At 49.5% G+C, this 26,126-nt stretch overlaps 4 protein-coding genes across 4 annotated transcripts; 2 read left to right on the top strand and 2 right to left on the bottom strand.

Moving 5' to 3' along the window:
* Positions 1-135: 135 nt before the first annotated feature.
* Positions 136-432, bottom strand: CTHT_0055860 (uncharacterized protein; the record flags this gene model as incomplete). Its single annotated transcript, XM_006695851.1, has 1 exon — positions 136-432. The coding sequence occupies one exon, from the start codon at positions 430-432 to the stop codon at positions 136-138; it is 297 nt and encodes a 98-aa protein (XP_006695914.1).
* A 5,464-nt stretch (positions 433-5,896) lies between these two features.
* Positions 5,897-7,367, bottom strand: CTHT_0055850 (uncharacterized protein; the record flags this gene model as incomplete). The annotated part of the gene is made up of 5 exons (XM_006695850.1): positions 5,897-5,899; positions 5,957-6,755; positions 6,816-6,956; positions 7,081-7,188; positions 7,237-7,367. The coding sequence occupies 5 exons, from the start codon at positions 7,365-7,367 to the stop codon at positions 5,897-5,899; spliced, it is 1,182 nt and encodes a 393-aa protein (XP_006695913.1).
* An 8,798-nt stretch (positions 7,368-16,165) lies between these two features.
* Positions 16,166-21,946, top strand: CTHT_0055840 (uncharacterized protein; the record flags this gene model as incomplete). The annotated part of the gene is made up of 3 exons (XM_006695849.1): positions 16,166-16,333; positions 16,397-16,443; positions 16,519-21,946. 3 exons carry the CDS (start codon positions 16,166-16,168, stop codon positions 21,944-21,946), a joined length of 5,643 nt encoding a protein of 1,880 aa, XP_006695912.1.
* A 935-nt stretch (positions 21,947-22,881) lies between these two features.
* On the top strand, positions 22,882-24,529 carry CTHT_0055830 (uncharacterized protein; the record flags this gene model as incomplete). Its single annotated transcript, XM_006695848.1, has 2 exons — positions 22,882-23,356; positions 23,433-24,529. The coding sequence occupies 2 exons, from the start codon at positions 22,882-22,884 to the stop codon at positions 24,527-24,529; spliced, it is 1,572 nt and encodes a 523-aa protein (XP_006695911.1).
* Between the last annotated feature and the right edge of the window lie 1,597 nt (positions 24,530-26,126).

Below are 26,126 nucleotides of genomic sequence, written 5' to 3'. Positions count from 1 at the left end.
ACCTTGATGAATGTCTCACTCGAACATGCTGCTGAAGGCTGAAGACAGTAGAACGAACCACCACCTTTCGCCTTCCTCTGTCCCCAAAGTCCAGTGGCACCAAACAAGAAACCGAATACATGAGTACTATGTCATCTACTTTTTGGCCTCTGAGTTCATCTTCCACTCGCCTGCATCTCGGACTCCTTGAGCGACATTCGCCACTCCTCCCTCAACTCCCGAGCCAGCCTTGCCCAGTGCCTCCCCTAAGGGCTTGCCAAGACCTCCAGTGGCGCCAGTAACAGTTTCGCCGACGCCGCGGGCCGTAGCGCCCAAGACACCCCCAACCGTGTCGGCCAAGCCACCAACGGTGTTACCCAGGGTTGATGTCACAGCTTTGCCCGCACCAGTGATGCCTGTATCAGAGGGGCTTTTCTTGGTAGGGTCGCTCATGTTTGGGGCTTATTTTTTGGTTGCGGAAAGGTCAAATTTTAGTGTTACAGTGGAAAATCAAAAATTGACCACAAGGTTGGGTGCGATGGAAAAAGATAGGTGGCTAAAGTGTTATAAACATAGGGATTAGTTTAGCTTATAGGCCGACTTGATAAAGACGACCCCAGCTGGGTCGTTGTGGAGAGCGTCTTCAACCAACGTCATCGATGGGGAACAGTCCCAAAACCTGTCTGCTCAGTAAGACCTGGCAAGCTTGCGATTCAATGGTCCAACGTTATGACGTTACTACGTCCCCGCATGGTAAAGTTGGATGATGTCGAATCTTGTGGAAACACTTTAGAGGCTAGCAAGTCGAGAAGATCGATGGTCCAGACTTCCTATCTGTCTAATGACTTCATACCGCCATATGGTTCCCCAGTGGCTCTGCTGCCCTGTTGCTATCATTGGTAAGTGTAGTCTGACTCGGCGAAGACGCTCGTCATAGAGAAGCGGGTAGCATCATCTCGTGGCTTCAATATCTTTAGTCCCACCCATCATCAAAATAGTTCCATCAAATCCCGCTTCCTCACCCAACGCTGGCCGTTGTGTCTTCTTAGTTGAAGGACTCTCTTGACTACAGACCGAGTGTCTCTTGTTAAGGACGTAGTAGCGAGACTCGAGGACTTTCCAGATCCACTGTGGGAAGAGACCATTGTCCTGTGTCAAGATACCATTCACTTTGTTGCATCTCAAACAATGGCGGGTAAGAAGCGATATGCCACCATTGTTCGTAAGTCATCTGGGGGTGTTTGTGGTGAAGTTCCGAAGCCTTGAATTTCTTCGGGTTCTCAACGCTTAGCGCGTGACACCTTTTACTCCCTTCTGTGGGGTTGTGAGCTGGGCTTGATAAGTCATAGGGGATGGGATCGTAACTGAACCCTTATCAAGAGCAGCAGCACGCGAAGAAGACGACGGACGCCCAAAAAGGCATCTGGCTCTAACAAGAATTACCAGTGGCAATAGATCCGGTTCATCAAAAGGGGCAGAAGCGGCGGCAGGCTCCTTGGCAATAGCAGGCGAAGCAAAGGTCGTGGTTGCAGGAGGGATACTACCAAGTATGACTCTCGTATTCAACGCTGCCGTCAACCGTATTGTTAAAAAGCATTGTCACCTCAATCTCCTCGTTTGGTAGGGATGGCTGGGGCTGTATTGCTGTAACGGGGGACTTGGTCTGGTGCAGGTAGGGATCGACAATGGGTCAAATGGGCTAGTTGATAGTCACTGACCATGTGGAATGCATAACGAAGTCAGTTGATACGTGTAATAATCTTTCATTGTCCTCAGCGTCCTTGTGTTAGGGGGAGGAATAATCCAAGAGAAGTCCATCGTGTCAAGGCAGCTTCCTTTATGGAATCTTCTTGCCTTTGTGAGTGCCTCGGCCTTCCAGGCTTTCCAGGGTTTTCTGCATCGGCCATCTAACTTCTTCGGTCGTATGGCTCCACATATTTCAGCGATTATCCACATATTTGTGTCGTTGACATTCATTCTATCTCTGGTGTCCTTATGTTAGCAGTCAGTATACCCTTTCCTTGGACTGTCGTATTCTGTGACAACTTCTGTGCTAATGTCAAAGCTAAAGCCATTTATATCAAAACCAATATCACCGCTCACAAGGTAGTAGAGTTGTTGTGCTGGACTGTGAAACAATCTTGCTGTTTTCCATCCACAAACCATGGTTCTAGCGATATTGGACGTTGAATGAAGCTGAAAGTGGCGGTTTTGTTGGTCCATGACACAGGTCAAGAACACATTGATATCCTCATATGTACAAAGCATGTCCAAGGTGCTGCGCACAGAGAAATGTTGTAGCTCTCTCAGGCTCTTGATGGGCCTAGAAATGTTGTGATGCTGGCAGAATGGGAAGCTTCCATGTAACGGGTGACTTGCTCTGGTGCAGACATGGATCGACAATGGGTCAAATGGGTTAAATGAGACCACTGACGATGTGGGTGCACAGCGAAGTCAATTACTACATGTAATAATCTTTCTTGGTCCTCAGTGTCCTTGTGTTGGGGAGAGGAAAGCCCAAGGGAAATACTTCATCGTGTCCAAGTAGCCCCCCTATAAAATCCCTTTGCCCTTTGTGAGCACCTCGCGGTCTCCTGCAATCATCAGGGTTCTTTTCAGCGTGGCAAGGTTATCTAACTCATTCTTGCCACCTCCTCAAATTTTCCGGTCTCTACCAATCAGATATGCCTTTGCCCTTTCTCAGCTCTTGTGTCACTAGTGTTCTATATATCGACTGTCAAGGGATATTTCTTCTCCTTGGACTGCTGTGTCCATGTGACATTCCATGATTGCCACCTGAGAGATTCTTGCTAAGTGCTTGATGCATTCATTGTATTAGGGAATATACGGGGATCGGAAATCAACTATGATAAGAACAACACTCAGAATCGATGCATCTCTTGCTGAACGTCACTCCGGCACTGGTAGAGCCACACAGGCAACAGTGCTCTGTTATTGTAACACACATTGTGTTCATTGGTTTTCTGCATTTGTGAGAGAAAGATTAACAAAGTTTCCGAAGCGAAGGACCATACCCATGTGGTATTGGTGAATTTGACAAGAAAATGAACTGCAAAGGCCACTGACTGCCAATATTCTTGGTTAGTTCTGCTCCGAGTCAGAGATCCGGACTCCAGATTGGTAAGGAGATACCCCGCTCTTGTTAGGTAAGGAAAAAGGGAGAGTTGAAAATATCTCTCAGAAAACAAAATATAGAGAGCGACTCTGCTGTCTTCCATACTGGATGCGATAACTATTCGCTGTGTTAATGATAACCATTAGCTGCGTTGTTGTTTTTTCATGCACTTACTTTCGTTTCCTGTTACCGCACACTAGTGCAAGGAATTGATTCGACAAAGGCTTTTGATTCTTCCTATTTACCTTGAAGCCCCTGAATTTTCCGCATTCTCTTTTTTCTATCGCTGACAAAATATCGATTCATGCTCAACTTGGTTGAGACCAAACCAGAGCCAAACGAAGTTAGGCCGTTCAAGCTCCAACTTGCTGTGAATGCAGACCTTGCTGATTACATTCAAGAAATCACGTCTTCCCGGCGTTGATGTCTCAGAAGGAAGTGGCCAATCTGACCTGGCGGCCTCACCCCAAGCGGTGACCCACCTCCAGCGCCGAAGGTCCCAGTCATTCCGGTTCATCATGGCCCCACACCTCCGAGTCACATCAGCCTCTGTTGTACGTATAAAAGGGCGCATTACTGCCTATATTAGTGGTGCATGCCACATCTTGACAGCCTCCAAGCTGAGTCAATAGTTCCAATGATACTCATCTCTCAAGGTGCCAGGTAATATTCAACTAGGGAAATCGGTGGTTGTTGTCTTTAGCTTTCCATGCTCCAGGATAGTTTTGGACTTCTCCCTTGCTTCATCTCTTCGTTCAAGCTCTCCCGCCGCCGATTATTGTCTTTTGCACTGGAACCTGTGCTCCACCCCATTCCCTCTCCTTCAATAACCTTCCTATTCTGGTCATCTTAACGATTCATTTTCACAGCTCCATGTCCATACTACGTACACAGGCTCATGGCTGTTCCAACAAGACTACCTGATAGCCAATTTACGTCAGGTGCGCCCACACTTTTTATTTTGTATCCCAAAGCTTCACCAACACCAACGACTACTGTTTCATGGGACATGGGATGTCAGCTTTTGGGTTGTCTCTTCCCAATGGTACACTCCTTCAAATTTCGACAAGATGAGCGACAGAGCTGCTTCCGACAGCTCGACAACACTACACCACTCCACAATGGGATCACAGGGATCGTTTGAGTCACTGGTCCTTCTGAAGATAGCTTTGGTGAGTTCCCATCTTCAGAAAGCTTGCTGTTAAGCCTGTGAGTGAGCAGCTCAGAACAATAAAATAAAATTTTGGCAGTCGAGGCCGGGATCGCAAAGTTCTTCGGAACTCTCCATCTCCAGGTCTGCCCCTTTGTTTTCAATACACTGCTCTCTCCCGTGCAACCTCCCACATATATGCTCAGGCTCTAAAACAAATCTGGACACTGTCATTTGATCTCCACGCACGCTGATACTATTTTACTACTTCTTGCATTTATCTCTTGCCCCATTGTCCTATTTTTCTCATTTTCTGATTTTTCCCATTCTGTCATTCTTTTCTTCCATCTATTAATTCTTCTGTTCATTCATTTATTCAGTTTCTTCATTCATCCCTTCTTATATTTTGTATTTCTCCCTCCTTTTTATTAAATCTCAGCTCCGTATCACAAGCAACTCCCCCATTACCTGTTAAATGCCGAATGAAATCCATGATGATAGCGTCAGTCTTGACACTATGGTTTCGAATCTCAACAGCAAAGGTTAAACAGAATAACCGAACATAGACACCTGGGGAGAGACTGACAAAGTTGTCAACGTACCCGAGGTTTGGAACGGTTCGAACAATAATGTCGCCGCAACATACCATCTACACACCATGGTTGTCAGGGTTGTAGCTCAGCAATTAGCTTACCTTGGTCATACCCCGGTCATAATTCCATTGTGATGAGACACAGCGTGAAAAAAACATATCGCCTTGCTTCGTTAACACCTATCTTTGGCTGCTATCGTGGTCATCATCGCGACGTATAGAACTTAATCCAGTCACACTTAGCTCCTTTCCGTTTACGAATTCCTGCGATAGGTTAGAGCTCACATCTGGGTTCCTCGTTGTGATCTGAAGTACATGGCATACTTCAGTCATGGGACAAGGGCAATCGTGCCAGACTGAGAGTTCGAGTTACTGATCAATAAGTTAACAAGACTCAAACGAGGGATTGAAGCAATCAAGTCACCAAGCATCAAAACGGGTGATAAAAAACTCATTGCGATACCACTGCAGTACTGAATTGTCCCGAAGAGAATTTTGTGCCCGATGAACCTCTGTCGCCTCCACGCCGGGAAACCATAATCGAAGAATCTATCAAGAAATCTTCGAGTCGCCAAAGGGTGAAAAGATCGGCCAATGACCTCACCATCCTCCCAACTGACCAATGTGTTCCCAAACGCCTAGAACGAGACGGCATGGTAGATCGCGCAAACCCGTGACCGCTTCGAAATGTTGCAGAGTAAAACCTGGCATGAAACAACCTAGAAAAGAAAAACCGAAATGAGTTTCTCAAGCCCTCCACTTTACCTCCATCCGATTCTCGCATGTCTCTTGACATATGCATGCCGGAAACGTCACGAACCAAAGCAGCCGACGAGACCAGAACGCCAAGCCATGCCGAAAGGACAAAGCAAGCTGATCGTGAGAACCGAAAACCGGAGAAGGCCCAAACGAGAAAAGAACTTGCGACGGTGGCTTGAGAAAAAACCAGCCTCTTCATGCTTTTCGTGCCCCCGTTGCGCCATCACCACCAAACGCCGTGCGATGAAGGACTGAAAAGTGAGAGGAGGCAAAATGAGATTTACTGGGGAAAAGCCATTAGTGGACAATTTTCAAAGCCTCAGGAGGCACAGAGACTTACGGCCATAGGGCCGGGGGGAGGGCCCTGAGGGGGATTCCCACCGAACGGCGGACCGTAGCCGGGAGCCGGGGGAGCACCATGGGGGGGCATGCCACCCATATAATGGGGTGGCGGAGGAGCAGGACGGTAGGGAGTGCCTACGCCGGAGTTATTCTGAGAGCGGCCCCAAGATAGACGGACACGCGAGTTGCCAATTGGGTAGCCCTGCATTTGGTTGATGGCCATTTCTGCGGCGTGACGGTGAACGAACTGGACAAAGCCGCAGCCCTTGCCAGGGGGGATCTTGACGTAAGTGATCTCTCCAAAGCCCTGAAAAAAGGACCGGAGCTCGTCCTCAGTAACGTAACCGGATAGGCCACCAACAAACACAGTGGTATTGTTCGGGTCCGTGAACTGGTTCATAGGTTGGATAGGGTTGTACTGCTGCCCATAGTACGGGTAGTTACCCCACATTGGAGGGGCCGCCGGATGGCCGGGAACCGGGGGCATCATCGGGGCGGGCGGGTGATGACCATACTGATGATGATGAGAGCGTTGCTTAGGGGTAGCCGTAGAGATGCGCATTGGGCGATTGCCACAGTAAACTCCCTGCATCTCAACCAGAGCGCGCTGCATATCAGCCTCATCACTGAAGCGAACGAAGCCGTAGCCGCGCGATTGGCCTGTCATGGCGTCTGTCATAATCTTGGCGGATTTGCATGACGGAAAACGAGACTGAAACAAGGAGACTAAGACGAATTCGTTGACTTCGGGGCCAAGATCGCCGACGAAGATGCTGTATTCCGGACCGCGATCGTCGCTGAAGCCTTGTTAATATCAAGATTTGAAAAATCACTCTGATCCCGGGACAGAAACGTACCGTCGATCAACGAGGCCACCGCCAGAGGCCCAGTTGAGCTTGAAAACACGGTTTGAATTGGGAACGGGGGTGCCATTCAAACCAAGCGCTTTCTGAGCAGCTTCCGGAGTTTGGAATTCAACAAAGCAGTAACCCGCGTTGCTAATAACGAGTCAGTAGATTATCCTTTTGACAGGTCTGACGGGAGCGTCGCAGGAATGGTGGGAGATCAAAGAAGTCGGCATAGAAAATCGGACGCAAAACTTGAAATATCAAATGGACTTACCCAGAGTTACGGTCGCGAATAACTTTCACCTGGACAGATTCCCCCATAACGGTCTGGAACACATTTTTTATGAACGTTTCATCCATCCAGCCCTCCATTTCACCCATCCTAGACACCGTTAATGCATGTTAAAGTTGATAAACAGGGAAAACGTACCAGAGTGTTTTTGGGGCATCGGGGTTAGGGGCAATGGGTGCAGGCGCCGAGAAATTCGCCTCGTTGGTACCGTTCATGTTCGGGCCATTGGTACCAGTACCGGGTGCGGCGGTAGAAGAGTAGTCGGCCATGATTGCTGAAACGAAGCTGGTTAGCAAAAGCAAGTCGGTGTCCACTCGGGCGATATTTGAATTTATCTCCAGCGCCGTGTATGCCAGGAATGAGCAAAATCAAAAATTGAAAACTGCACCACCAAAAGAACTGAAAATTACCGAAGTATTGACTAACGTATGGATAAGGTCGCGGTGTCGGAGTCTGGAGGGGCGTAGATGGCATCGACGCCGTGTTATCTAGGAGCTGGACCGATGGAAACGCGATCCAGTCCGAGAGAAACGCGGGAGATCGACTGAGCTCACCCAAACAGACAGCGTGCACGCGGACTTAGAAAGTCAGGTTGAGGGGAAAAACGCTGACAAGTGAAACGAAAAGAGAACTGGTTACTTACCTGGCTTCACGATGTTGTCACGTCACTGTCCTAACTGACCACGATGTGTTAGTGGGATCGTTGGTGTGAGAAAAATGGTCAATTGAAGCGCGGGAACGGAGATTACGCGTCCCAAATGACTATTGTGAAGGAAAGGAAGCGGAACGATGGGGGAAGAAAAGTGGCGCTATATACTCGGGCCCAGAAGACTGCCAGAGTTCGGACGGGAGCACGTGATTAGACTCGTGCCCTCCCAAATACCAAGAGATGATGTCGATAACTGCATAGATAGCTAGTTAAACAGTACTGAGGAGACTCAATTTCCGGCTCATCTCAAGTTTTGATTTCGTCTCACATCTGGCGCCTCACTTCCAGGAGATATTGCCAGTCTGATTGATTTGATGTTACACATAGTCGACGCGATTTCCTGAAGAGAACTCAAACCGCCTCACTGAGGGGTAGTCATCTCCGACAGCAAAAGCAGGACGTTTTGAATAGCATGCTGCCTTTAACACCTCTCTTGAGGCTTCAACACATCGCATCAGACGGCACCAATATCGGCGCGAGTTATGGCACCAAATGGTAAGACAGAAGGTTCAACTCGAACGATCAAAGGCCAGGAATCAAGGAGAGAACGGGAAGGTTACCGAGGAATGTTATGATCGCAGAATACAGGATGAGTAATGTGCGAAAGACTCGAATCGAGACGCATTAAGCAAAGATATAGTAGAAATCAATAGAAGAGATGAGGGAAGAGGTATATATGGCTATCATGCCCAAGACGACGGGGCGGGTAGAGCCAGAGACGCATACGGACGAGGTCAGAGCTTTGTTGAAAGGGTAGACCTTCAGAATGGACCCAAAATGTTATCCCGCTAGGGACTAGAATGCTAACAATGAAGAAAAGCAATTTTGTTTCTGGAAAGGGGAGGGGAGGTGGTAGAGGCATGAAATCTCCGGATTGACTGACAAGCAAAAACGGAGGAGCAGCAAATTAATAGAGGAGCAAGCCCTATGGGTGCAACGAGCCGCCGTCACACTTCATACGACGACTGTGATCCATAAAGAACAGCAGAAGAAGGAGATGAAACAAGCATACCTAAAACGGTTGATGGTACCTTGACAATATGGTCAAAGTGAATCTGACGGACTGACGTTAGCCGAGCTTGCAAGACACGATAGGACCAGCACGAAGGCCGAAGCACTGAGACACGCTTATCTATATTGGCCGGAGGCAGCCACACTGTGGATGCCAATAGCCTAGCATGAAAAACAAGGGGAATGTTGGTGTCCAAAGCTGACAGAACCCCTGAGAGAGGACAGCCATGCAAAGCTTTCGAACAAATTCGACCATTGAAATGTTTGCTTCGCCAATGGCTAAATGCATGGCTAAACAGACGAGTCTTGGTGGCTTGCTTTTAGAGCACTGAAATTCCAGGTTCACATTAAAGGCGAGCTCGTCCGACCCTGAAAACCATCGGTCTGAACATCGCCAACGTTAAGCTCGTCTGAATAGGAGCCATCTGAATGCAACTGATTTATTGAAGGTGAAAGCCATCTGAACAGAAGACGTTGAAGAACTGTGCCTTGTGACGAGCCATCTAAATTGCTGTAAGTGTTTCAAAGCAGACTATCACACTAGTGACAGAGAAACAGCAAGCACCAGACATCATTGACGTCGGGCTTGATCACGAAGGCTGGCTAATGATTCAAAGTTATACAGAGCAGAGTCAAGGGAAACTGTGAATGAGAAAACGACCTACTTACAAAAGAGAAACACTGGTGGACAAAACAAGGTACAATCGTTTAGTCCGAATACGGTGCAAGATCGCCGGAGGTCAACAGTAGCCGGAGTTGAAACAGCACCGTTGAAAACGATGTCCACACGCCTGTAACTCAAGGTCTTGACGGCGCACTGTGGAAGAGACGGGAAGAGATGGCTGAGTTCCAGGAAACTCGGATGGGGTGACTGAAGGTTAAGTCTCGAATGATACCCCAGGGAAATACTATATCAAAGAGAACTGTCAGATTGAGTCAGCTATAAAATGCTTGAGAATCGAGGTGTGCCCCGCCCGCTCAAGCTGCCTCGGAAGATTCGTCGACCTGATCCGTCTCCATGTAAGAGATAATCGTTGACCATGACCACCATATCTTGTTCTCTGGAGTCCCCAAAAGCCAGATGTTGATGGCGGTGAAACGCAATCATCGGTGAAGTCACGTTGGATCCATTCCCGAAGTATCCGAGCCCTTGGCAACTTTCGTGAAAGTGAAACGTAGTATTGACGCACATGGCTTGTCATGCTCAATACTCAAAAGGCTGGCTACGCAAGGATGAGCTGGAGAGACGCAGGGAGAACGTTGACCAAACGCTCGTGACAGCATGAAACAACGAATGTCATGCCATATCCGAAGTGCTATTGGCAGCGAGCGCGAGATGGGGATACGGAGGGTATGCGATATATGTCATGGATCAAAGCGCCATGGGTCCTCGATATTGCGAAGTTTGCAATCACCGAAGAGTGGTACTGGGGCAGGCTCTTGAATGGTGGAAGGCGAAGACCATCCTGACCAATATGATGATGGGATTCCGGACCCTTGTCGACCAATATGAGGCTTAGGGGGGAACTGTGGGAATATCTCAGGTTTGACGCAGCCCGGTGACAAACTCGACGGACGATGTCGACAAGCGCCACATGGCCAAAGAGAGCTGGAGGGCTCAGGACCGGGCATGCCGAGATCGAGAGCGGCCATGAGGTGGCCTTAGAGCTGACCAGATGGCTCTTATCTCAGACCAATGCCCATGTCGCTGTCTCGCGGTTCCGACAACGTGGAAATGCTGTATAAGGTTGCGGATGGACATCCAGGTAGTGTCTTTCTGGCGAAGATTTTACGAAAGCGAAGATCACGGTAATTGCTGGGGGGCGAAATCGACGAGAGGATTAAAGATTAACGACTACCGGAGGTCCGAGTCGACCAATGGGTTGGGATATCGGGGGCGAAGTGGTTGTTCGAGGGGTTGATTGCGCAAGGAATCGAGCGTCTTGGTGTCGTCCTCCAGCCCCACTGCCACCACCATGTCCTCCGCCCACCATGACGTTCTCCCGACAAAGCCCTCCCCCCCCAATCTCCTCGAGCAACTCCAGTTCGGCCCATCATCCTAATGTCCATACACTCCACAACAAGCCATACGTCGATCGGCAGCGGGCGGGGCACCCAGACAAACGGAATCTCGCGATATCTGTGTCCATAAGGCATTACTTACTCTGACTGTACCAAACTCCAACGTGCGCGGGGTTATTGCGGAGGGGCAGCTGGTCCTCGTGCAACTCGCAGAGCAGCGAATGATTGTCGATCGGCACGGTCGGCGAAAGAAACAAAGGACGCCGAGATTCGCTGGATGTCAACAGGCAAGGGACGCGCGAATTATGAGGACGGGGAGCGACAAGGCGGGCAGAGCAGAGAGCAGAGTGATGAGTGCAGTCGGCTGTCGGCAAAACCAATCGATGCCAGAGAGCAAGGGCCGGAGCGCGCAACAAACAACGGCAAAAACACACGCAAAAAGGATGCTTTGTGAAATCGCAGAATATCCGAGGCGCAGGGGAAAGAAAAAGCAGAAGTGCAGGAACTGCGCGCCGGGGGTGAAACGGAAGGAAAAGAAAAAGAGAGACGCAGAGGTCCTGGTGGAGAGTTTTTTTTTCGGGGAAGCAGATGGGATGGAAAAGACGAAAACCGGGAAAGCACGAGCACCGTGGGAGAATTTGCCCTGGAAGTGGGGAAGGCCCAGCCCAAAGCGGCCCCAGCGCCGCGCAGGCAGGCGCAAAGCACAGTGACCGTGTCAGGGTCCCCGCATCACAGCCGACAGGCCGCGTGCCCGAATACAGCTCGTCCTCTCAAACAAAAAAGTTTGCGCTGCCATCACCGGCACACGCGTGCAGAATCCATACTCACTACATCGAGCCTTGCCTCAGGTACCCAGTGCGGGAGATCGTCTGGATGGGAATGGATTAGGATTGGGATTGAGACTAGGTTACCTACCGGTGTTGGTGCTGTATGTACACTATCGCACGATAACGTATTCCATTGGAAACCCTACGGCATGTGCCTGGTTGTTTGGCTTTCATAAGGATTGGTGCGCACCGCATCCTCTGTACCCTCCCCATCACGGCCAGACAGTCACCGGGCTCCTGTCGGTGTCAAATGCTCGGGCAGCGCTTAGGGTTGATACTTGCGGTAGACCGGGGACAAGGCATTCATAATGTTTTGTCCATGCCCCCCTGCAAACCAACGCAAAAGTTACACACGTGCCAACCACAAGGGAACTGAGCAACGTAGAATTTGCTCTTAGGAATCTTGTTGAAACATAACTGGTCGTGTTTCTCGATAACACTGCCACTCCTAACGGGCGATTGGTGTCGCCCACGAACACAATACTGGTGATGGCCGCTGTCTCTGCGTTAGCTGGTAGAGGCAGCGGCTTTCAGACTTTTGAGCCTTTCGACATACAGTTGTGCCCCACTCCAGCTTCGGACCAGCGAGCAGAGATCTTTCTCGCGGTAGGTGTGAATGCGGGGTGTCCCAGCCTGCCAAAGTGGGGTGATCGGAAGCTCGGAGTGCAAATTCTGACTAGAACCCGCTGCGAAAATTGGGACGGCGTGACATTTTGATCGGGGTGTGCGTTTATCGGAGTGCCGGTGAGCCTGCTGCTCCCTCTAGCAGGACGAAGCACCTTGGAATGCACCGTTTGTTTAACGGGGTTTGGCATGGCACCTAACCTTCCCGGGCCCTTGTGTAATAGGAGCGAACTTGGACGGTGACGGGCTCGAGAAGCGACTTCATAAGTTTGAAACACGTGCTCGGGACACTACATTCTTCCTGTTCCAACTCAAGTAGCACGCCAGAGGGTCTGAAAACGTTTCTCTTAAACGGGCTAAATCGACGCGGCCAGACACAACAGGATAGCTTTCTACAAAGGCTCCTCTTCCGGCAGTCGAGTCACTTGGTTCTAAAATGAAGTCTCCTTGATCATATTAACGTTATCCAGCTTCAAAAGCTTCGACGAAGAGCCTCGGATCTTGCTCCGTTAATTATGATTTCCACAGTTCATGGGTAGCTACCTAGTTGGAGATGTGAGAATCGGATACTTCGATGTTTCGTTTCATCAGTACACGCCGAGCGAGGGTGATCAGCTTCGTTTGGTGGACGAGTTGGCCCACGAGCCAATCCCAGAGTTTGTGGACACGGTAAACGGCGTCAATGATTAATGCAGTTGACATATTAAACCCAAATCATCATTTAACTGCACATTTTTTCTGTATTTTTGTATACCGCCTCGAAATATCCCAGTTACTCTACTTAACCACAAGTCAATTGGAATCGTTGTGTTGCGAACGCTCAAACTAGTCTCTCTGCCTGCCCATGAGTATAAAGGGTAAGACTCGGTATTTACAAAGCCATGGTGGAAATTGTACATAACCCTGTATGCGGACGGATTGGATGCAAACAGGTCCACATTTTAGGGCTCGAGTACGATGGTGTGGCAACAGGCAGTCCGACAAGGATAGCGTCTGACTGGACATCATCAGAGGGACATACAAAAGCAACAGACTTCCGTCATCATTGCCTGTTGAGCTTGGCACAAAGGTCAGCATTGACAGCTTTGGACGCGCAACGGTTCTGGCATGGAATTCAAGTCGAAACCGAGAATTAACGGCATTGGCTGCGGTGTACCGGAGTGAAATCAGTGTGGACTTGAGTCTAAACCCAAACCTTCTAGCTTCGCATGGTTGACAACAGCCTTCTCTCTCTGGTGCTAACAACATGCAGAATGCCCAGGACAAGCTCGGCCATCCCGACACAACCGCGGGCTACGCCGATCTCTGCTTCGAACTAGCGGCATGCAAGTCAACCAGCACCACCAACTCTGATAGATTTGCATCCAGTCTTTATTGAGGTACGGATAACTTTTCCTGTAAACAGCAAATTATATGCATCCATTGACCATGCCTTCAGGACAGCAGGTAATGTGTCAACGAGTATAGAACCATATCGTGATGCCAGTACCTCAGTAAAAATTACATCGTGCTTGCTTCTACCTAGATCTGTGTTGTCTTCTCCCTCATCTCGCCGAGCGCTCCGACCACCGAATGCGATTCAGTAAGCCAAGGGTACCCCATGCTGGGTACGCTTATCATGACGCAATTTTCAGGATATGCAACAGTCAGCTACAGACGATGCAGCAAGAGAACACAACTGCAAATGGCGTCGTACGTAGGGAACCGAATGACCAGCTCCCTTCCTTTTCCTATAAGCACTTGTTTGGCCTCTTGTTTTCCAAAATTAAAACTCCTCTTATTTTTCACATTCATAGGACTAAACCCTAATACATGGAGTAAAATAAACTTTCCAAATTTACAACTTCTATGTTGTGACGTCACGGACCCTTGCTCTAGTATGAAGCATTTTGCAGTTGGACTCTTGAGGCCAGAGGCTTCCCATTCTCGGAAACCAAGCACCTATTACCATATACTCAGTATCAGTCTTGTCCGGTTGACAGACGCTTCAATGTGCAAGACCCGTGTCGTTAGTACAAAAATGTTCAGCAATCTCTTCCAGAACTGCTCAAAGTACCACTTTACTAAACCATAAACTGCCACACGGAGCGGCAGCTTACAAGGTAATAGTCATTGCTCATCATCTGAGAGCGAGCGCTAAAACTAACAGACACGTCACGTGTCTAACAGCTTGGCAAGCTAGTTACAAGTTCGCTGCATCACCTCAGGCACAAAACGCAGTTTTGAAGGTAATCGACATCGTTTAAGAAGGCTATGGATTATGACTCACGTATAACGACCGTTGAAGTGTAATTCAAATGGACACACTGTCGTGCCAACCGCGAGATAGGATTGATAGTCTCGATTTTCCTAATAGGGTGGCAGTTTCACGACAGTGGATCATAAATAACTATACGGTGTAACCTGAGTAACGCCTAGCAGAAGTAAACAAGACAAACCAATGTAAGGTCACGGAAAAAAAAACCGCTGCAACCTTACATCATGGAGCGATTTAGTTTCCTTCCTTAACATTAACCCATTTTCCAGGATTTGTAAAGGGCAAAGGGCAAAATAGAAGCATCTCCCAACGGTGACACGCAAAAATAGAGGTGCCTGTTGCATCGTATGAATTTTCATCTGCCGGCTATAGAACTGAATATTTCTGAAACGTTTTGATTATTCTTTAAAACGTCGTCTTGTAGCAGCTCTACCTCGGATGCTCTGTACTCTGTATGCTTCAACCGTTCCTCAGTCTGGACAGGCACTCCGCAACAGCATATAAATCTCTCTACAGAGTACAGCCAGTCAGTTCTCAATGCTAAGTGTTCTGTTTCCTTTGGGTATTAAGTTTCTATGTCTGCTGTTTTCACTTTCCATCGCAGCCCATGAGTATGTGTCTATGTGGAGATAGGTGCTAAGAGGTCCTTACCCCAAAACCCGACCCTCGGGTGTCCCACCTACCTTGACGAGCATTTGCAGTTGTAAGTAGAATCCGATGTATAAATGATAGATTATGAAGTTGGTATAGAGATATTGCGGCTGTAGAAAATGCCTTTAGTATAGGATACAGTACGGAGTGTTCGGGGTATAGTACACTCCATTTTATGCTTTTTTCCCAAGCTTGTCTTCAATCATCTCTAGTGCAAGAAGTACATTGGGGCCGCTAGGTGCTTGTTACGGCATGGATCACTTAAGCACTTTTAATCCTACGTTGACCACTTGCCGGCGACGGAAGATGTTTACTTCTGGAGTACGCTGTATATGCTGGACTGTATGCATATGTGAAAAAAATAAAAAAACAAAAGACGCAGATACGAAGAGTCAAGAGCAAGCTGTCCGTCTTGTCCGCACTTCAGGCAATTCTTCTAATGCACAAACTTAGATTTCCAATAACTGTCTCACTAAATGTAAATTACGTCATACAACCCAAATGGACTCTCTGGACATACTCTGCCAGCACTCTGCGCCAGTCTTGTCCCACAGCGGACCGGATTAATCATCTAGAGACTGGACCGGGTTTCTAATTTTTCTTCAGGATTTCCGGGGTTGTAATATACCAAAAGGTCTTTGAACCTGGGGAGTTTCTCTCACCCTCTTAGGGATTCTCTGTTCTTGCTTAGTCATCTCTGACCCCCTACTCGAGCCATGGCGCCCAGCCAAGCTCCTCCACAGCCCACCGCATTGCGTGTCCAAAGGTGCCTACATTACTGATAATTAGAGGCGCACGAACTAGCACCAACTTACATCGATACAGAAGGAAGCTTCAAAAAGTCAAGTCTCTCTGACATATCCTTACCTCATTTGTACTTTTCCATCACACGGAGCAAGTCAATGGTGCTCAGGCTCCCGATAAGAAGCAGCGAACAAGCATAGGATATATTGGATCACTCGAACAATGACGGCTCCATCGGACGAGAAGCGAGAACTTCAGCTCATTGAGAAGGTTGAATGGCGCATCTTGTCTGCTTCTTCCGATGATGAAAAATTGGATCGGCTCTTGAAGGTCTACCTAGCTCCGCTCCTTCTGAAGGCAGGCAGCGAACATGTCGCCGTTCGCAATAAGGTAAAACCCTAGTCGCTTTATACCACTTGATATAAGCTAACCAAGACTGCTTACTTGGCCTAGGTGATCTCGACATGTCAAACTATCAACAAGTTCATCAAGTCCCCAAGGTCTGAAGATCTCTATCCCTGCCTTTGTCTAACGCGATTTTGCTCATTCAGCTCTTCTCACTGACACTTCCCAAGCATCGTTCTCCCCGTCGCCGCACTCCTGGATCAGTATAAAACGACCGCGTCTCCTCTCATCAAACACTTCGACTTGGTCTACATCCAGCACAGTGTGGGAAGGCTAAGTCCAGATGAGCAGCGGATTCTGGTTCCCAAAGCCCTTCAGGGTATCAGCACCTCCTCAACTACAACATTCAGCCAACTTTTCAACATCGTACTTCGTCTCCTTCAAGCCGTTAAAATTCCACAACGGGGAAGCAAGGAGGATCTTAGCTTTCGAGAAGCGCTGGGTCTGACACAGCCTGAAGATGCCATGCTCCTTGCAGAATGGTTTGGGAAGCTGCTGCTTCTTCGAGTCAACTCAACGGGAGCATTACCATCGCCCGGTTTGACAGATGCCGATGTCCACTCCTTAACCCTGGGAAAGCCGGGAACGTGGGATCCGAGTACAGGAGGACTGAGCCTGCCCGAAACACGGATTCGGGTAGTCCACCTATTGGCAAGTGGTGCCTTTACTGACGCTGAAAAGTTCATGCCTGCCTTGTACGCTGCAGCAAGTACCGACTATCGTGTGTCTGGTGTTGGCGAGGATATGCTCAAGCGTAGCTCAGTCTCATTAGAGGATCAAGCCCTCCTCCAGAAACTCTTTGATCAACACATGAAGCTGCCTGCAGCGTATCGAATTCGCATTCTTAATCTCCTTAGCAAGTCGGAGCTAGCAACTACTTTCACCGATGCTATTCTTGCGGTTTTTCGCCACAACGTCGTCCTTAAAGCTGAGCCGGCTGATGATATACAACATGATGGCAGTTTATCAACGGCAAAGCCCTCTGGATTGGAAAAAACCAGGCTTCACCGGGCTTTGTTTGAGTTTATCAACTGGGTGGCTCGAATAGGGCCTGGGAAGGCAGACTACAATTACGTGGGCCCTCCTTTGGTGACGCTTCTGAAGGAGTTTGTCGCGGACCAAGGCTGGCCAAAACCACAGCGTCAGTCACTGGATGACATTGCTCTGCGTTCAAGAGCCTACGAGACTATTGGCCTGCTGGCTAAGGGCACTTCGATGTCAGAATCCGACAGACTATCTCTTGCTGGATGGCTATTTCGCTCCCTCAGCGAAGATCCAACGGCTGACGTGGCAGTCAGCATCGATGAGGCTTTGTCGAGCCTTACCGGCCTCTTCAAACCGCCCCATAGCTTGGCAGTCAGTACGCAGCTACATTCCATTCTTCTCACCTACATGACTCTCCAAGATGGCGAGGGCGATACTGTCCGGAGTGTCCGACATGCTGTGACAAGATGGGCAAACCGTTGTCTGCCCTTTTCTGATGTGTATGCCCGCTGGATAGACATCCTTGCGATCTCAGGTCGCTCCGGCGAGCGCAGCGAAGTAATTGAAGAAGGTCATAAAGGGCTCGATCCCTGGACGTATTATGCAAACGACGATGGTCACACAGACCTTCCGGATTGGCAGCAGATGACGAAAGCATTTTTCATGGAAACCATTGCGCCCGTTAAACCCTTCTCGCGTTCTGAAGGCGAACGGATGGACGTTAATGACTACAATCCCTTTGTTAACTTCTCAGCAGAATCGATAGGAGCCTTCCCCGTGGCTGTTGACTACTGTCGCCGAATCCTTTTTCTAACGGCCCTCGGAAGTTTTAAGCTAGAGCCTGGTTGGGAAAGGCGTTTAGACATCATCGTTCAGTCAGACCTCCCATCGCGCGTAGCGATTCGCAAGTATCTGACTGGCTTCGCACACAAAGGTAACCCCCTTATCATCCTTCTCCGCGCAGCATTTGAAGGCATGGTACAGCCAGATGATCTTAAAATGGCGGAGTCTTGTGCTCAGTCATTCGTGGATATTGCCTCGTTTTCTCCAAGCAGTGCCTTGGAGCTATTAGCTCCTCGTTCAACCGAACTGTGGCCTCTGATCTGCTCAAACAAAAAGGAGTTACGGGCTTTGGGGGCCAAGGCATTTGGCATCCTTGCAGCACATCCATCTGTTAGCCTCAAAGAAGCCAGGCAGCTAAAGATCAGATTGATCAAAACTGCAAGCGCCTATGCTTCTTCGGTTGGGTCAGACCTCAATGCCGCTGAAGGGTCATTCCTTGCCCTCGGTCACCTCTCCTCTCGGCTAATCTACTACTCACGCCTGGACATCACTGGCGAAATCTCTGATGTCGGCCAAACTTTTCCTCCTCTCTCAATCCTCGCGTCGACTTCTTTATCTACCCAGGAAGCGTTGTTTGATGCATATGCTCAGCTATGGACATCGGGCATATTCATCATGAAACAAGACACAAATGACGAGAGTTTTCGGGATAAAGTTTTGACTCAATTCGTTGAACCGCTCATGAATCAAGGAAAAAAGGGAAATGAGAAGGCAATAGTCGCTCTTGGACGCTTGGCGATTGCTCTCAGATCTTCCATGGCACCCTTTCCACAGGGCAAAGCGGAAGAAATTCTGGACCTCATCCTAGAAAAGCTCTATTCTTTGTATGAGATCAAGCAATTAGAAACCCAGTTTGCCATCGGAGAAGCCATTACCGCAGCAGTAGGATGCTGGGACGCCGATGTCGTTCAGCTCACCATCGATGTGGAAATTGGAGAAAATGGACTTCAACTCCCACGACAGTCGAATCGGCTAACAGCAGTTCTTCAAAAGCTATTCACAGACTGCAAACAAACGAAGCCGTCATTACTCAAGGCATCTGGCATCTGGCTCTTCTGCCTGATCCAGTATTGCTCGCATCTCGATGAAATTCAATCAAGACTCAGAGAATGTCAGCTCGCCTTCATGAAACTGTTGAGCGCAAGAGATGAAGTAGTACAGGAGACAGCGTCGCGCGGACTATCTCTTGTGTATGAAAAGGGGGATGCTACTCTTAAAGAGACTCTCGTCCGCGATCTTGTATCGACATTCACTGGATCAGGACCACAGCTCAAGGTCGATCACGAGACTGAACTTTTTGATACCGGTGCCCTTTCTACAGGCGACGGCAAGTCAATCACTTCCTACAAGGATATAATCAGCTTGGCAAATGAAGTTGGCGACCCCAGCCTTGTTTACAAGTTCATGTCATTAGCAACCAACGCGGCAACCTGGTCGACGCGGTCAGCGTTCGGGCGCTTCGGGCTGAGTAATATTCTTTCAGAATCCGAGGTGGACCCGAAACTGTATCCAAAGCTCTATCGGTACAGATTCGACCCAAACCCCAACGTTCAGCGCTCAATGAACGATATCTGGAAGGCCATAGTCAAGAACCCAGGAGCTGTTCTTGAACATCACTTTGAGAGCATCATAAGTGACCTACTGAAGAGCGTTCTTGGTAGAGAATGGCGCGTTCGAGAGGCTAGCTGTGCTGCCATTGCCGATTTGCTTTCTGGACGCCCATTTGAGGCGTATGAGCGGTACTACAAAGACATTTGGACCGTTGCCCTGAAGGTTCTGGACGATGTCAAAGCGACAGTGCGTACTGCGGCATTCCATCTCTGCATCTCTCTTTCCAATACCTTAGTGCGGCAGCTTGAGGAGTCAGGATCAACCATCACATCCCAGGCCATGATGAATCAGGCGCTTCCGTTCCTTCTCTCTGACAAAGGCATAGAGAGTGGTGTCCAAGAAGTCAAGATATTTGCCACTATTACCGTGATCAAGATTGCCAAGAGTGGCGGACGGGCTCTCAAGCCATACATTCCCATGATGGTCCCTCACTTGCTTGGACTGCTGAGCACAATTGAACCCGAAGCCATAAACTACCACTATCAGAGAGCAGGAGAAGACAATCGCGAGAGGATCGACAAGCTACGCAGTGCTATGGTCTCTCAGTCTCCCATTGCTGAGGCTATTGACAACTGTCTGCGTAATGTTGACGATACTGTCATGCGAGATCTCGCGCCAGTTCTTCTGGATACCGTGAAAACTGCGCTTGGTATGCCCACGAAGATTGGGTGCTCTCGTGTCCTCTCGACCCTTTCAACACGTCACTCTCTGTCGTTCGCTCCCCACGGGCCATCGTTCCTCACCCTTCTCGAGAAAGAGGCACTCTTTGACCGCAATGACGAGGTTTCAGCTCACTATGCCCGCGCAGCTGCCTACGTCCTGCGTGTTTGCCCTCCTCAAGCCCAGCAGTCCTTTGCTGCCAACTTGTCTTCTCTATATCTGGCATCTGAGGCTGAAACACGCCGTCAGAAAGTCGCTGACGCCATCCTTGCGTTGGCTACCGTTTCTCCCGATCACTTTTCTGCCCTGGAGTCTTTATTACTACCATTTGTGTTTCTTGGGAAGCATGATACGGATACCTACGTCTCGACCGGGTTTGTGAAAGCTTGGGATCTCCATGCAGGGACAGGAACAAGGGTTGTGGCGAGGTACTTGAACGAAATTTGCGTGCTTGCTGATAAGTGCCTTGAGTCTGCGCAATGGGCACTCAAGCATGCCGGAGCGTTGTCGATGGCAGCCGCTGTTGATGCAGTCATTGGCAATGGATCGCAGCCAATTGTGTCTCCGGAAGCTTTGGTTGGGACAGTGTGGCCGGTGTACGACAGGGCACTAGCATTAAAGACGTTCGATGGCAAAGATAAGTTGTTGAAGCCATTCTCAATGTTTGTCAAGGCTACCAGAAGTAATTGGGAGTCGGACACCAAGTTTGCAAAAAGGATATGGAACGTGGCGGTACGGGAAGCAAAGCGGAATAATGATGCCTATCGGCCATACGCTTTTGAGTGTTTGTGGCAAATTGCCAGAGAGAGGGAAGATATTGATGTTCTTGGAGAGATTGTTGATATAGTCAGGGAGTTTCTCGTCCTAGAACGAGAGAAGGACAGTGATTCGATGGACATTGATATGATCACAACCAGCACGGGAGCAGGCAAGAAGGACAAAGCTATACTGGATTTGAGGACACAAACAGCTTGGGCGGCAATTCAAGCCGTGATGAAAGGATACAACAGGCCTAAGATGAGGAGAGACCCCATCACAGTGCTCCACGAAGCTGCCTCGGCACTTGAAGCTGCTGCCGGCAAGTGCAAGACCCTCAACGCTCGGTCACCTTGTGTGGCACAAGAAGAATACGCGGTGATCAGAAGAGGACCTTGGTACGACTGTGTCCGGGAGGTTCTGGAAGATGCTCTTTCCGGTGGTCAAGGGGAGGTCGCTTCAAGTTTGCAGCAGGAGGGACCTGGTGTGGTGGAAGTCATGGAGTGGTTCATTCACACCTTGGATTTTGGCGCTAAGGATGGAGGAACAGAAAACCACCGTCTCGCGAGAGCAAGAGCGGCCAAAGCTCTCATTCAGTTGGTGAATTCGAAAGTTTCCCCCGTAGTGAGTGCCGAGTGGAAGAGTGAAGTCAAGGGCTTGCTAGAAAAGACACTCTCCCAAGAAAGATCACTGGATGTCCAAACGACTTTGAGAGAGTGCTTGGACTTACTGTTCAAGGTTTAGCACAAAGGCACAGATGAAGACTGGTGACCAGATGTTAGCACTTGCATGAGCATGGGCTCTTACTACACTAATATCTACGCTCTCGGCCGCTGGTACTCATGCTGCAGGAGTCGCAGCTCGAGTCCAAATCCATCGAGGCCAGCGCTGGATGGACGCCGCTGGCCGAAAGTTGATGTAGTGTACCATGTTAATAGGCAGTTAATTCAACTTTATAATTACTAAAATTGAAGAAGAGGCAACCAATGACTCCAGATTTGTGCTACATGCTGCCAGTCATACACGTTCACCTTTCATGATTTTTTTACCCCTTTGCATTAGCCCCGGTTGGCTGGGACCACAGTGCAACCAACACAAGTGGCTGAAATACTCCTAACCCTGACACTTGTCAAGCCCCACAGCTCATGTCATGGTGGGGTCGCTTAGCAGCCTTGGGCTTCTTGCGTCACCCAGCGGTGGCCTGCGAAAGCTCCAGAAGCCAAAGACGCACCTTCGACAATATCTTTTTATGGAGCCGCATCCATCATCTGGCACCAAACAGCCGCATCATTCATTGCATGAATATTGAGGTGATTGAGCAGCGGTTATTTATTTGGTGCATCAACCGCTCGTTCGTTGTTGAGTTCGGACCCACAACCTCGTCGGGACTTAACACTTGGTTTGCGCGGGGCACGGTTCATCGATCAATCTGATCTCTCACCTTGGCAGCTGGTTTACATCTCTGCTTTACCTTGGTTTTTTTTCTCGCCCAACAAACTTTCACCTACACAAGCTAAATCCTTTTGAATCGAGCTCTCTCTGGCAACACACTCCTACAACCAGTGAAACGTGCAAGAACAGCCAACATCATTAACAACCGTACTTCCACAGCATCGACTCAACCAAACATGGTGAGGGCGGGGGACATTGATGCCTTTATAGGTATCACAGGCGCTACCATGGCTGTTGCTGAAAAGATGCTGGATATGTGTGGTGATCTCGAACAAGCCGTTCAGCTGTGGTTTGCCGACGAAGACTTGCAGCGGACTGTCAGCGCCGACACAGGTTCGTCCATCGCCGCCGTTAGTGGCACGACGAGTCAACATGGCCGTTTGAATCGCTCGCGGATCGGACGTGAAGATGAACATGGGGTTATCCACATCGACTCTGATGATGATGCCCCAATGACAGAAGTTGATAGTGGCGACGACACAGCCGAGGCTGCCAACATCGCGAGGAAGGCACAGGAGGAGGAGGACGCAGCGATGGCGAAGCGTCTTCAGGAGGAACTGTACTCGGCTCAAGTAGTGGAAGACAATGTGCGCGCCCCAATTGCCCGCAGGACGGAGACGTTGATTGGGCCCGACTATGGGGAGGACGACCCTCATTCTCTCATGCTTGAGCAGTTTCGTCGCAGGCAGCATCAAGCGCGCAGTAAGTCTCCGAGAATAACCAGTTTCTACCCTTGTGCGACTTTTGTTATCTCCTAGCTAACACGCTGGAGAAGTAGTTCGCAACAATAATCCTTTCGCACAATCACCTTGGGGAGACAACTATAGTGGATCGGGATCTGCATCGGGGGCTGAGAATAGCAGAGCTTCGCGCTTGGCTGAGTTGTTCCGTCCTCCATACGAGCTTATTTCCCGTCTGAGTTGGGACGAGGCTCGCGATACCGGCAAAGAGGAGAAAAAATGGCTCTTAGTTAACCTCCAGGACATGTCAGACTTCAACTGTCAGGCCTTGAATCGCGATATCTGGAAGGACAATGCGGTGAAGTCCTTGGTTCGGGAAAACTTCATCTTTCTCCAATACGAGAAGAATGATTTCGAAGCGGAGCGATACATCACCTACTACTTCCAGAACGATGCCCACCATAATCCCAACAACTACCCTCATGTGTCTATTATCGATCCCCGTACAGGCGAGCAGGTCAAGGTTTGGAGCGGCAGACCGTTCCCAACCGCGCTTGAGTTCCATTCGCAGTTGGTTGAATTTCTCGACCGGTACAGCCTGGATGTTTATAGCAAGAACCCGGTTTCAAAGATCAAGCGCTCCGAACGCACCGTGGATCTTGACCGCATGACAGAGGAGGAAATGCTAGAGATGGCTCTGAAGAACAGTCTTGAGCCGAACGGTGGATCTGCCAACCGCTCTACAGTCATTGATCCCGACGCTCTCACCAAGTCCTCCAGCGATCTCTCCAATGCCAAGGGTAAGGAGAGGGCGACATCCGAGAGCTCGTCTGAGCCTTCGACCCCTGAGTCAGAGGAGGAGCAACAGTCTCAACAGGCATCGCCTTGGGCACGTATCCCGTCAGACCGCCCTCACACGGAACCATCCGCAGATCCCAAGACGACGACCAGGATACAGGTCAGGAACCCAGCTGGGCGCATTATCCGGCGGTTCCTCCTTGATGATCCTGTGTCTCGAATCTACGAGTGGATCAAAGCTGACCAGGCAAACCTCTTCCCTGGTAAAGAGGGTGTTGTGTTCGAGCTGAAGGCCATGCCACAGGGCGTTGATCTCATCGAGAAATTGAACGAGACCATCAAGGATGCAGGGCTCGCAAATGGGACAGTGATGCTAGAGTTTGTCGAGGAGGAATAAACAAGGAAATACGTTTCCAAGGGGACAGATGACGAAACGAAATGTGCTGGTTATTGATCCAAGGCCGTTCTTCCTGATATTAGATTCGTTCTGGGAGCGGTTTTTTCTGCATGGGCTAAGTATGCTTTGCGGACTTCCTTAAAGTGGATGGAAAGGTTGTCTCTGAGGGATGTGTGTCGTAGAAGCGATGGCGGTGGTTTTACACCTCATAGACGGAACAGAATGTTGGGTTTGTTTTCGTTCCACCATGGCATGATTTATGGGCGGTGACACTCGGTATTTCAGTTCTTCACTCTGAACCTCATCGACTTCTGGAGTTTTGTTGGTGGATAAGGCACTTTGTCGATGGGCCATTGGGCACGATGTCACAGCCCTGCTCACGAAATAGGAGTTTATCTTCACTTAATTGAATTTGGCTTGGTTTTCCCAGTCATTTCTTGGACGTGACAACTATTGCCGCTGGTTACTGTGCATGACAGCATTGACCAGCCGTCATAAGAAATTCCTTTCTAGACTCAAGGAAGGTAGACGTCAAAGATGCCATAAGTAATGAGCTTATGCCGGTTTGTCTGTCCAAACATTTTACGGGTTCACCTATCGACACAGATTACCTGCAGCATTCTTCACCACAGAGAGGACGTACTGAGAAAGCACAAGGTGGCCCAGGCCAGTGAAAGTAAATCATGCCTAGGCTGGATCACAACAGCCGCAGATGCTGTCGCTCCACGCTGACGGCGAATGCGTACTGGATTTCAAGTCGCCTCTTGGGACCAAACATGATTTGCTGCTGGTGCATTTCTCCAATTCAACTGGCCGTAGATGCGCTGGAAACAGATGAGTGGCCCTCCTCATGTTTCTTTGTCCCAGCTGTCTTGTGACTCGTCGTTATACCCCCTGGCAGGTGTGGAGAAGTGGGGGGGGGGCTAGGTAGCTGCCTGCAAGCAGCTGATGCGCGATGACCCCACACGGCTTGAGTTCAGGTTCCGCTCCAGCCAGGTTCATCCCATGGCAACCGCACACCGACGCCGAGACACAGAGCACGGCAGAGGGGTTCCTGCCCGTGATGGATGGCTGCCCGCCTTTGGTGGTGCGACTCAGGTATGCTTATGTTTGTTGCAGTTGACATACCGAAATTCCTGAGGGCGAAGGACGCCGTTGAGTCCAACTTGCAGCTCTTTTGTTTGCCAACAAGCCCCATTTGCTTGTCCGCACCGCTGCATCGCCGATCTGTTTCCCCGAACTGTTCGTTCCCGGTGTCAGGCCCCAGGAGAGGCACAGATTACATACCTCACTCAAACCGCAAGACAAAAAAAGGAGAGAAAAGCTTGAGGTATGCGACCCCTATGCGCTGGGCCAGCCTTGCTCGGCAACCTTCACATCACACCCTGTTGAATTGCTTCCTTTCGCTACTTCAACATGTCCTTAGACCTTGGCTCTTATTTATCAAACTTGTTCAATAACCGAAGATTGCCATGGCAGTTTGCTGAAATCCGGCAGAGCACTTGAGATAGCCTTTCACTGGGGCTTCGATCACCGCCGCCCCCCTGTATCGTCCTCACACGTCCATCTCGAGTTACGATCCTCGACCGATCAGAGC

Source organism: Thermochaetoides thermophila (assembly GCF_000221225.1).
Source record: "Thermochaetoides thermophila DSM 1495 unplaced genomic scaffold scf7180000011820, whole genome shotgun sequence".
In the NCBI taxonomy this organism is placed as follows: domain Eukaryota; kingdom Fungi; phylum Ascomycota; class Sordariomycetes; order Sordariales; family Chaetomiaceae; genus Thermochaetoides; species Thermochaetoides thermophila.
This window is presented reverse-complemented; position numbering and strand designations above follow the sequence as displayed.